Source organism: Melozone crissalis, unplaced genomic scaffold, assembly GCF_028551555.1.
Source record: "Melozone crissalis strain CALT ecotype California unplaced genomic scaffold, PUWL_Pcris_2 ptg000062l_1, whole genome shotgun sequence".
In the NCBI taxonomy this organism is placed as follows: Eukaryota; Metazoa; Chordata; class Aves; order Passeriformes; family Passerellidae; genus Melozone; species Melozone crissalis.
The window spans coordinates 1,856,548-1,869,493 of NW_026535840.1; the positions used below are offsets into that span (position 1 = coordinate 1,856,548).

Here is a 12,946-nt window from a genome sequence, read left to right on the forward strand (position 1 = left end):
GGGGACCTTCAAAGCTAGGTTTTTAGAATGGGAAAATAAAAACCTTTCTCCTGCAATTGCTTTTCCACACAAGCTAACCATGACTGACTGTCTGACTCACACTGAAAAAATAACATAATCAACAAAACAGACTTGTAACAAGTTTGTGAAGCATTATGTAACACTGAAATGCAACTACAGCCTCAAGTTGACCCAAGGAAGGTTTAGATTGGCTCTGGTGCCGTAGTTGTGCACCCACCCCACCATGTCCTGCATTACTGCAGCTGTCCAGGTGTCCTTGTGGATATGTACATCCAAGGGAAGGCAGCAACTCAAGTAATTCAACTTATCAGCTAGCCCAGAGAGGCTCAAACAGAACCTGAGAACATGAGCAAGCCCTCAAGGTGAGCCACAGCTAACTGAGACACAAACACAATCAGCAGCTCTTAGGGCAACACACCACAGCTACATCTTCTTCTACAGCCACAAAGGTCTAAGCTTATCCAATTTCCTTACCAGAAAGCATGAGTCAAAATCTACAGCATATTTATTGAAAAGGTGCTTTATCCAGCAGAATTTGTTCCAGCAATTCAGCATCAAGTTATGGGATAAACAAGAGAAGTTCAGATTGTTCACACCTTTGCATAAAAGGATAGTCAAGAGACAGAAAGGGATTCTAAAAACTGCAGAGTACAAGAATGAGGTCAGAGCAGCAGACTGGCCAGCCTTACCCTGACCCTGAGCCTGGCCAACAGCAGCTGCTCACGGAGGAGCAGCAAAAAAGGCACTGGGATGTGCAGAGATGGTTCTCAGGGAGGGCAGGCACCTCCAGCCACCCCCCAGCAGCTCAGGGGATGTGCTCTCTCCCAGCTTCTTAAGGATTTGCCTTTTCTGCATTTCTCCACTCATTTTTAAATCCATGCAGCAATTTACCCCCCACTAAATTACCAGGAAAGCTTAAACACAGATTATGTGCAAGAAAGAACCATTGCCTTTTCCTCCTGCACAGCTCTCTCCTGCCAGTGCCCTCTAGTTCTGATGCAGGGTGAGCCTGGCTAAGACCCTGCTGTGCAGCTCTCCACAGAGCCCTGAGAGAGCCCTGCTTTCCTCTCCCTTCCCAGTCCTGCTGGGCTCTCTGGACATGGGGACCAGACCCAGCCAGCCTGAGGGACACACACTTTCCACAGAGGCAGAACCATTCCATGATTTCTTTGCTCCTCCCCAATAATTCCCAGCTGTTTGTTTTGCTGTTTCCATCACAGCTGAACGAGCTGATGTCTAATGAACCATTATCTTGAGCATGAACAGTGCTCCATCACTGTGTATATGAAACCACAACACTGGTTTTTTGTGGGACTTTATATTATAAATTGAGTGAATTTTAGCTATTATTTTAATGGCCATTTGTTGTGATTTCAAGTCATTCCTGCTCTTCATGATGGCTTTTTTAAAAAACAACTTTTTATCATGGCTCCTGTCTCCCATTTTTTTCAAACAATTTCTAAACAGTTTGCAATGAAGAGCACCAGTAAAGTTACACTATCAATAAAACCTGCTTCAGCTGTCCAAATGCTCGTGTTCTACTTCCTTGGCAGGAGCTCTAGGACAAGGAATAAGAACACTGAATAAAAATGTCCTGAGACACAAGCCAGTCTATCTAAATTAGCACGTACAGGACTTGTGAAAGTAGCTCAGAGCCAGCCTGCAGAAGCTCCGTGCCCCAGATGCTGAATTACCACATGGATGAGAAATTACTTTCCAATTACCATCACCACAAGAGCTGTGTTAACTTCAACATGACAGAAACCAGACACTGATAGCAAAGAGCCCAAAATTTTAACTGTGTTAAATACTCCTGTAAATTACTGGATAAACTCTCCCAAAACAACAGAACCAACAAAAAGGTCCTTTTTAGGTATTTTTCATCTCCATGTGGCTCCACTGCAGTATTCCCTCCAGCCCATTCTGAATTTCTTCAGTAAAATAAACCATGGCTGCTTTGCAGGGTATAAGCAATTGATTTGAAAGTGAGAACATAGTTTAATGCTCCCTGTGATTTCCTGAAATAGGAAACTCATTTACAGCACTGTGCCTTCAAGTCTTCTAACCTGAAGATTTTGCCTCTGTACAGAGTCTGTGTATGGAGATCCCTCAACACAGGACAAGACCCAACTAATTCCTTAATAATTAATAATACAATTCCTTCCACCAGTGCAGGGTGCTGTCCAAACCTGCTGCTGCTCTGACAGACAGCAGAACAAAGGGCTCAGCTTGTCACAGAAGTGAGTCTGCCCTCCTTTTCCCTAATTGCCCCTTTAAACACACACACTAAATCACATTAAAACTTTTCTTACTGGAAAGTGTTACAGCCTTTTATTCTCAGCATGTCTAGGAGATATTAAAATGGAAATAAACTCCACTTTGCTGAATTTTCTCTCCTCACTGCTGGCAGACTACATCAAAGAGTTGGCTCTGCAAGGCTGCTGTCATTCCAACCCTGTAAAGTTCTTTAGTCATTTCTGCAGGAGTATCACTGATGTGCAATATCTGCAGCACTTCTGCAGCTGCTCCTGGCACTGCTGCAGTGGTTACAGATGAGCAGAGTGCAGCACACTCAGGGTCAGGGATTTTGCAGTGCTTACAGATGAGCAGAGTGCAGCACTCTCAGGGTCAGGGATTTTGCAGTGGTTACAGATGAGCAGAGTGCAGCACACTCAGGGTCAGGGATTTTGCAGTGCTTACAGATGAGCAGAGTGCAGCACACTCAGGGTCAGGGATTTTGCAGTGGTTACAGATGAGCAGAGTGCAGCACTCTCAGGGTCAGGGATTTTTCTGTGATCACACCACCAGCACTGCAGAGGTGAGGACAAAACCCACAGCTCAGCTCCCAGGGCCCTTCCCCTCCTCACTCCCTCAGGCTTCCCCTTCTGCCACACTGCAGCCATGGAAAGCAGCACCTGGTTTGGGAGGGATGTTTGTTCAGAGGTCACACTGCTCTAAATAAAGCAGTGATAATATCAAAATTCTTGCTCCTTAATAATACTTACCCTTGTTTACCTTAACATAGTTTTCTACTTCATTTTTACTTTATTACTTCTACTTAAAGAACAACTTTACTTCAGATGATGTTACAAACATTTCTGTCCCAAATAAACTCCTGCAATTCTGTATTTAGCCAACAGTGAAAATGGTGCCTGCACAGCTACACGCACTCTCATAATGTGGTACAACACCATGGCAAGAAAGTGATGCTCTAATAAAACACCATGGAAAAAAGTGAAAAAACCCCCACCAACCACTCTCTCTATCTGCTAAAAATAATTCCTTTAAGACTTCTCCTATGGAGTACATCACTTCATCACAAAGACAGTTCCATAAATGCAATAAAAGCACAAAGTACAGTGAGCTGTTTAAGGCAGAATGGAACTGCACATCCCTCTTACACCTGTGTCCAGGGGACAGTCAGTCCACTGAATTTACCTTGAAGTCTTTTGCAAATCTATTGTAAAAATTCCCCAGTCATGTTCCAAACTGCATGACAGCTTCACCATCCCCTACCAAGCAGGGCTGCACCAGAACTGCAGAGCCCTGAACTGCCAAGCAGGAACAGAAATAACCAGATCACAGAGCCATTTTCCTTCAATGGATTATTGACACTAATTAATAATTAACAGTACTATAATGACACTAACAATATTATTAATACTAACAGTAACAGAGAGTCAAAGCAGGAGTAACTTCTCCATTTCCTCACTTTCTCAATTCCCACTTTCAATGACTCTCTCAACTCAAACCAAATGACCAAACTGAAAAAAAATCTTCTCTGCATCTATAGAACAGTTTATTGTTATTGAGTGTCACTCAGCACTTCACAAAATGTAGTTTCTGGCATTTAGTTACAAATTCCTACTGGTTCAGTGATCTAGAAAATCTTGATTATAACAGTGGGCTATCAAAGCATTACTCTAAAAACATTACTTTTAGTGGCTAATATCAGGTTTGTGTTTGTATAGGACTGTAATGAGGATTTTTATCTGTTTTTATTCCACCCCTATTTTTTTTAATACAGCCTACTAATAAACAGCCAGCATAAAGAAAATAAGGATCTGTCAAGCTATAAATAAAAACTCAAAAAAGGCAAACAGTCCATGAGTGAAAGAGTCTAAGGAACAGCTTCCAAAAGGCATTAAAGCACCATAACACTGTATTTTCAAAGAAATTAGGGCTACCACCAGTATAACAGAATCCAAAAGGTCAACAGATCACCCAATTGTTAATAAAAATCCAAAAACCAAAACCAACCAAACAAAAAAAAGGGGGAAAAAAGGCATTTAGAGAAGATAAGGCTCAGATGCTCACAAACAAGGAGTTTGCAAAGATTCCTATGTCAGAAAAGCTTCACAGGGGACACCCAAGAATTTTTTCCTGAAGTTAAAGCCCTGACAGAAGTGGTTGGAGGACAATCATAAAAAAAACCCCACAAAAGCCAAACCCCCACTCCCTGCCCCAAAAAGTCAGGAGTTTGCCAAGTTCAGATGATGCCCACACAGGAAACTCAAGGATGAAACAGGTGCAGTATTAAATGTGATCTGCAGTTTTGACTTTTAACACCTTATCACCAGAGGGCCTGCAGATTGCCAAGAGGACCCAGCCCTGCAAAAAGCCCCTGAAGCCATGCTCACATCAGCCTGGGCTGTCTGTGTGGGCAAGGCAGCATCACTCAGCAGTGCTGATGCACAGGGACAGCTCAGACTGCCCAAATCAGCATTTCTGTGGCTCTGGTTTTGGACACAGAGGGGCTCTGAGCTGGGCATTACCATGCAGGAATGGACTCTGGCATGAGGATGGAAAGGGCCATGGAAATGCCAAATCACTGCTCTGCAACAGTGAAAAGCAAAAACAACTGCAAGGAATTACTGGGAGTGGAGCACTGGCTGAAATCACTGCTGCCTGCATTTTAACTTCCAGCATAGGGAACAGGAAGGAAAGGGAGAAGATGACATTTATGAAGGGCAACTGAACACAAACACACTGCCTCCAGCTCAGGGAAGCACAAAGCTGTGAATTACTGCAAACCAAGTGAGTCTTGTGGGAGGGAACTGCCCTGCTCCTGCACCTCTGTGCTACTGATCAGCCAGAGAGACACAATATTGGCAAAAGGAACCTCAGCCTGCCCCGGAGGGCTTTTGTCATTTCCTCTCCCTCTTTTCTTTTTCCCAGAGCTGGAGCCTTAAAAATTGCATTGCAACTCCAAATGAAGGCAGAAGATAGCAATGATACCTTAGGTGATCCAAGGAACCCACAGGAAATGGATTTAATCAAAAACCAGCGAGCCCCAAATCTCACCCTCTCTGAGGTCAGCACTGATGTGTCTTTGGCCTCAGTGCTGCAGGATGATGCCTGCAGTGAGCTGCTCATGAACCACTCACAAATTCCCCAACCCTTGCCCATAAACTGAGTAACTGTAATTCACCCCTGGCCAGAGCAGGAGAAACCAAAGCACAGCACATCTGTCAGCAGCTGGAGCCCTTGAGCAAACAGTGAGTGCAGGCCCCACTGGCTGTGCCAGGGATGCACAGCACCACAAAACCTGTCACGGCACAAACAGGCTGCTCAGGGTGACAGGCAGGCATTGCAGCACCTCAGAGCTTCATTTCTCTAAAATACTACACAGCAGGATGATGAGCTGGACAAAGCACCAGAAATCCAGACAGAAAAGAAGGAAGCATCCATCCACCCCAGCAAGTGTCCCAGGATGGGAAGCTATTTTATTTTCTGACCACACACCTGTCACCCACACAGATATGCACACATTAGGAGTCTGTGGCAAAACTCGATTCACTCTGTTTTGACAAACCAATGAGGCAACACAATTTGGGGTTTTTCCTTCTCCCCATCAAAGGTCAAGCAATGTTGTTGCTGCCTCATGCAGTGAAAACAATCAGAAGCTCATCTCCCAGTCCATGTGGGTGTCAGTCTGACACCTACACACTGAACAGGCACAAGGTTTACAACCCTGGGCAATATTTACTAATATTTAACTAATAGGAGCATTCTTGTTCATATCCAGAGGGGCAAAGTATCACCCTAAAATATAATACATTAAAAATGCATGATATTTTATAAAAAAATAAGGTATTGTAAAATATAATGTATTGTAAAATACAATGTATTGTAAAACATACAATACAAAATGTATTGTAAAAATGTAACGTATTTGTAAAAAAAAAAATACATCTCTTTTGTATGAAAGAGATGCTTGGTATTAAAAGAGTGAAAGAAGTAATTCTGCAAATTTATGGCAACCTGAAATCTACGAAAGGAGCCTGTCCCAAAAGGTGTTTAACACACCAGGTGCATCTTGGGAGTCACTTAAGAGAAAATAACTTCTAATGGAAAAAAATTTCTAATGGAAATGGGGAAAATTAGTCGGGAAAAAATAGTTTAATGGGATCAACAGGTAAGTTCCATTCTTCTGTCCTTCAGCAGAACTCCATCCCAGTGCTCTCAGCATTGAGAGTCCCTGGGGAGCCCTAAGGCAAGAGCAGAAGTGAGTCTGTTCCAAGGGACACTGGAAATGAGTGAGTGAAAGTCCCTGTGCAGCTGCAGGTATCAAAGCACAGCAAACCTTTTCCAGACACTTTGAAACAAACCTCACCATCCAGTTTCTCTGGTTATAGCCAAAATACAAATATGCTCCATAAAAGGATTAAAAATAGCACTGCCTATGAAAAATGAATGCAACACATTAAACCCAAAATGTGCATCTTATAGAGGATGAATCAGCTCTGGAGATGTCAGGGATTCCTTCCCTCTCCTGTACTGCACAGTCACACACAACAGCGGACTTGGAAAACATTCTCCCCTTTAGGTGTGAACCCACACAAGAGAAAGTCACTGCTCCCCAGAATTTCAGCTACATGAACACTAAAGCTGGCTCTCACAAACATTTTACATGCAGAAAGGTGAAAATCTAACTGGAGAGCAGGTCCCCATAGCTGAAACCAGCCCTCTCCATAGGCACCCCAGGGATTTCTGACTGTCACACTGCTCACTCCTGTGGGACAGCTCCAACACAAAACACAGCACTGGCACAGATACTGGCTGCAGAAAAATCAACCTTAACAGTTACCTTGAAATGCCTTCCTCCTTTTAGCTGCTCACAACTCTTTCTATGGTACAAATTTTAGCTCCTGTCCTCTGTTCAAACTAAGTGTTTCACTTAGCTGAAGCACTGAGAAAAATCTTTCCATTCTTTTTGGGTCAGTTGCTTATGAAATTAGTTTAATATTTTTTTCTTGGATACTGGATTTGGTGTTAAATATGAACTGAAGCACAAGCCATATATGATTCCCTTCTGAAAAAACAGTTTATGTATTCAGTATAAAAAACACATTTTGACTGTTCCAAGCACAAGCAGTAAATGTTTAACATGCAAATTCCCTCACACACAATATGCAATAACCTTATTTTGGCACATGGTTACAAACACTACCCTACCAACTCTACAGTTACCTTCACAGTTTTTTCAATCAACTCTGAAATCCCTAAATACAGCAATACATATTTTCTTTTAACAACCAAGTTCTTTCATTATTTTCCAAAACTCAGTTTACAAGATTTCCAGTCTACTTTTTACCTCCCTCAGTGGTTTCAGCAAAGATTAAGGACAATCAATTCTTTCCAAGCTCTCTCCTGGAGCTTGTGTCTGTTACCTCATTTCCTGGCTCCTATGAAGCAATGTGAGACAAGACTTTGGTGAAAACTATCATCATAACACTTACATTTTCAAATACTGAGTTCAGTTCCTCAAAAATAGCAATGAGCCCTTTGGCATATGAGACTGAAATTCTTCCATCACTCTCTTTTCTTCAAGTGGTCATGCAACTGAGAAGGGTTTTTAAAAACACTCCCAGAGAGTTTTCCAACTGCCCCAAGCAACCATCTCTTCTTTTCCCTCTTTCCCAATTCCCAATGGCATATTTCAGAAAACACTCCAGCTCTCAGGGTGTTTCTACCCTTGTTCATCCCCGATAGCTCTGTTCAGCCTCTCCCTTTCACACTCATTCAAACCACAGTACATAACATACAGCACCATACCTTCAATTTAAAGAAAAAAGAAAAAAAATGTTTTCCTTCATCATTCAGGCAGGCTTTTCAATCAAAATCAGATCTTCATTAAAGATCAGATCTTCAATCAAAATCAGATCTTCATTAAAGATCAGATTAGATTTGAGGTCAAGGACTACACATCATTTAAAGCCACACAAAACAACTTTATTGATTTAATATAAAAACTTACCCACTTGGCAATTGGACACCCCTGAGAGCTTTTTCCTTCCTTTCCTGTATAAACCACCACCTCAATTCTTACAGCACTTCCTTTTGCTCCATACCTGCATTAAAAAAAGTTCATAACTAAAACAAACTACTGTAGGCAATTATAAGATGAAACATTTTCAATAAAAGATTAATGAATTTATTTTTTCTTAGAACAGAAGAAAAACAAAGTATTTATAAAGCAAAAAAAAATCCTTTTATTTAAAACCCTACTTTGCAAGAGCAGTTTTAGACATCTCTCTTCTGATAAACTTCTGCCACTAAGGAAATGTTATCTGCATATAAATCCTAGTGCAATCAGTCACTATTATGACCTTTTTTTTCCAGTTTGCCACAGCTTCTTTACAGGTAGGACACCAGAAAACCTTACTCTGCCAGCTGCTGATCTCTGTCCTTCCTATTGACTTCAAGGGCACCTCAGAACTCACTGCACTTGACCTCCAGCCCTGGGCTCGGGGAAGACACACGAGTTTGGACCTGCAGGGCTCATGCTCACCTCATGACATCTGAACAAGAAAACACTTTACAAATGAGTACTGACAAAAGTGCAATAAAACAAAGCTAAGCACAGCACTTCCTTTCACAAAGCTCTACTTCTTCCCTGTTTAGACAGCCAAAAACACAATGACATTAAAAGCTGGGTTTTCCTCACCTGTTCTCCATAATTTCTCTCACAGCAGCCACACTTGGTCCTGTCCCGAGGTGTGTGTAATAGGGGCCTTCATCTTTTTCTATAATTTGCTCTGGAAACAGGTAAAGAAAACTATGTTGGCACATCCAAAAATTGATTTACCCCATTAAAAGTAAACTTAGAAACAGTTTACAGAATTGCCTTCCAAACTAAATTAGAACACAAAGTTTGAGCCTGAATAAAGAGTATGACAGGCTTTTCTCTTCAGACACTCTGAAATTATTTTATGCTCCAATGATTCTGCTAGCATTTTTTTAATGTTATAAAGTAAAACCCTAATTAAAGAATGCAAAACATTGCTGTAAAACTTTCATTAGAGGAGCTGGCATGTAGTGACTACATCAAATTCCCAATGTCCTTGTTGGTAGGAACATTATTAATTCATTTCAGACAAAGAGGAATTGAGGGCAGTACAATAAATTAACTGATAGTCATATCCTACAGAACAGAAACCATAACCCAGACCTCTAAACAAGCCCTCTGTTGATTCAGAACATGGAAGCCAGGTGACAATCTGCCTGCAGATCATTTACTGTGAGGCTCTGACCTGTCCTTCCACCTGGGTGCCTCCACGGTGACAGCACAGCATGTGTGACACCCTCAGCCAAGCCCTCCACGCCCAGCTTGCTGTGACACCTCCTGCAGCAACAGGGGCACTCTGCAAGTGGCCCCTGAGCTCTCCCCACATGGCCAGAGGTGTCAGGAGCCTGGGCCTGGACTCTTCCAAGCCATCAGGACTGACAGTGGCAGGAGCAAGGCCACCCCAGCTATGCTCTCCTGCTTGTCTAACAGATTTCAGCAACAAGAACAATACACAGGGACACTGCTGCCAGCCCATTCAGGCACAAACCAGTTCTAGACCATCAAATTCATGACCTGAAGCAATGCAGGGAAGTGCACATAAAGCACAGGTCAGCAATGGCAGAGCAAGGAACAGAAAAACTCCCCTTCCTCCAGGTTTAAATTTCACTGGAGGATTTAATCCTGCCAGCTGCAGTACAAACCTACTCAATTGTGCTGTGCTCTGCAGGCCCGAAGAGCACCAAGCAAAAGTTGCAAAGAGGGGAAAGACAATTTCCTCCTGTCTTCCAATGGTGAAACACTGGTCCCTGGGCAACAGCTGTCACATCCACCTCCTCACATTAGAGGAAGCAACGTGAGCACACCTCCATTTGAAACGTACAGGCAAAAGTTAGCAAAACCACTTACCAACACAGTCACAAGTTGGCAATTCAGATTGTCCTTTTTTGGTAGGTGTGTCTATTAAATTTTTTGTAGGGGTATCAAGAAACTTCATGGGTGATTCAAGGAAACTGCTGAGCGTGTTTTTTGCTGGGGAACACCCTGAGTCGCCTGTGCTCTGGGCGTGGTCAGCACCCAATCTGGTTGATGTCAGAACAGTCACCTCACCCACACACTCCACATTCCTGAGAGCTCCAGCAGAAGCTGGCGCCTGGGCCCCAGCACAGGGAGCGGGCAGCACCTGGCACTTCGGCTCTACCTGCGGCGTGCCCTGCTGCCCATGGGCTTTGCTCTCACTACACACTTGGTTAGCTCTCAGGTTACACCGGTTAACGCTTGCTGGCAAAGGAGGCGCCTGACTGACATTTGCTGTTTGCTGTACCTGAGAATTACATTTTTCTGTAAACATCTGTAGGTTTTCAGTTGGCCTTTTCAACAAGGATGCTGTTTTCAGCTGAGAACCAGCCAGAGGATTACGGGAGGACAGGTCGCTGTGCTGGCTACGTGCAGCAACTTCATTTTTCATTGGATCAGCACCTAGTGGGTCACTGGAGCCCACAGTTTTCATTTGCTCATTCACCACTTCACAGCCAAACAACCTGTCTTTTTTTTTCTCCTGTGGTGCCTCAGGTAAACACCTGTGGAATTTTATCTGTGCTTGTGGAAGAAATAATCTAGTTTTTTCTTGTGATGCTAAAGTGTTTTGACTGAGCGCTCTCTGTACTTTGGTCCTTGGAGATTTTTTTTCAGATGGAGCTACCCTGGAGTCCTGTGGCATGGTTTGACCAAGCTTATGGAGTTTTGATGATATCCAAATGTCCTGCAACTCGCTATGCTGGCATGACAACAGCTCTAGCTGGTTTTGATTATTTTGTTGATAGCGTGCTTCTTGAGGCTTCTTTCTGTGTCTCTGTTTCCATGGCACACCATTTCCTTTCTTATTGGTTGCTTGCTTCTGCTTTAACAGCAAGGAACTATAATTACGCCTAAAAAATACAGATTCTTTTTTCTGCAACACTTCTTGGTTGTATTTTGGCTGCCTCTCATGTGATATTAGATTAAGCAGGGATGCCTTTATGTTGTTCTTGTGCTCTGGATTCGTCTGGTTTGATTCAATCAGGGCTGCCAGTTGAGTTAGCTGTGCGGCCACGTCCTCTTCATCCTGGCTGTGAATTCCTCCTTCTTTAACCAAAGAACCACCTTCCAATTTCACATCACCACACGATGGCTTTTGCTCTAACTGGCCAGAAGCTTCCAAGTTGTTCCCTGAATGCTGGACATCACATGAAGCATTGCAGTACCCTGGGAGGGGCAGTGGATCAGGAGCACAACTTTCGCTGGAATCGTATCGCGAAAACGATGCTGCAGTAGATGCTGGGTCAGATAAAGGTTTGGTATCTCTTGAGGGTAACTGCAATTTATACATCCCCCCAGCTGGATTGGCAGGTTTATCACACAACTCAGACACTGAACTTTGGCCATTGTACAACACTGCCTTATTAGGGAGCTGCTTCTGCGGGTGAGCGCAGTGAGCCAAGAGCTGCTGCTCATTCTGTAAGTAAGTGTCTTTGATTTCTTGTAATGCAGAGGATGTAAAGGAGGATGAGATATCCCTTTTAAAACTGTGGAGCAAGTGGGAAGTTGTTTCTCCTGTATGTTCAGTACTTTCACTTTTAGCTGGTGAAGTTGTTTCTAAAGGAGCTTCAGACAACTGTGTTAAAGCTTCAATAGCTACAACCTGCTCCAGAGTTAAATTTCTGGTTTTAATCAGGGACAAGAAAGTGGGCTGGAGTGCAGTATTCTCAGGCTGTGTCTCCACACTTGGTACTGTAAGGCCATCCTTCCCTGCCTGCAGCTCCCCTTCAGGCAGCAGAGGACAACTCAAGCTTTCTTGCACATCCAAGCTGGAACCTGTCTGCAAAACTGACTGATCAGAATACTCAGAGATGCTGCAGGTGCAGTTTTCCTCTTTCATTGAAACATTCCCTTGGTTTTCTGGGTGAACACAGCCAGAGCCGCCTGTCAGAGTGCTTACTGTGTCACTCAGAGTGCCACCCGTTGGCCATTGCATGTGGGAGTTGCTTGTCAGGTCTGTCCTTTCCTCTGCAGGTGCATCGTTCAGTGAGGGAACTGCTTCTGGTGGTGAATAATGCAGGGTGCTGATGCCATTTCTGATGGGGGGCACCAAGGGCTTTTTTGGCTCAGGGAGGTGACAGGGAGGGGCTGCCCTGTGGCTGTGCTCAGCGTGGTTCAAGTGCTGGGTGCCTGTCACAGCTCCGTGGATGTCACCATTGACGTGGACACCAAAGGATGGCTTCTCTGCATGTGCCCACCTCTCTGCTTCCAGGCCAGTCATGCTCTCCTTCTCCTTACACAGCACATTCTCAATGGGCACCGCTTGGTTTGTCTTCACCCTGTATTTTTCACCATGACCACATATACTGCATTCCATGAGTTCTGGTCTGCGGCCATTGACTGCTTTGTTTTCTAGATTTGCCTATAAAACAACAATAAAAAACCCTTGTTGTAACAGCTGTTCAGAGCACATTCAAAATAAGAAGCTTCATATTTACAGCAATTAAACCCCACTTGGACAGATACAAGGAATATCCTAATTAGGCACAGACACTGGAAAATAAGCAAAACAGGAAGTTATAAAACAACCTGAAGGCTAAAGACCCTATCCATTTTTAG

At 43.5% G+C, this 12,946-nt stretch overlaps 1 protein-coding gene across 1 annotated transcript in view; it reads right to left on the reverse strand.

The window, feature by feature from the left end:
- TET1 (tet methylcytosine dioxygenase 1) overlaps window positions 1–12,946 on the reverse strand; it is a 54,698-nt gene that overhangs the window by 20,977 nt on the left and 20,775 nt on the right. Inside the window, exons 3-5 of the mRNA XM_054288458.1 lie at window positions 10,220–12,749; window positions 8,972–9,062; window positions 8,282–8,375 (exon numbers count right to left, since the gene is read on the reverse strand). Of these exons, the coding sequence (XP_054144433.1) occupies window positions 8,282–8,375; window positions 8,972–9,062; window positions 10,220–12,704 (2,670 nt within the window). The 5' untranslated portion in view covers window positions 12,705–12,749. The remainder of the gene's footprint in view (window positions 1–8,281; window positions 8,376–8,971; window positions 9,063–10,219; window positions 12,750–12,946) is intronic.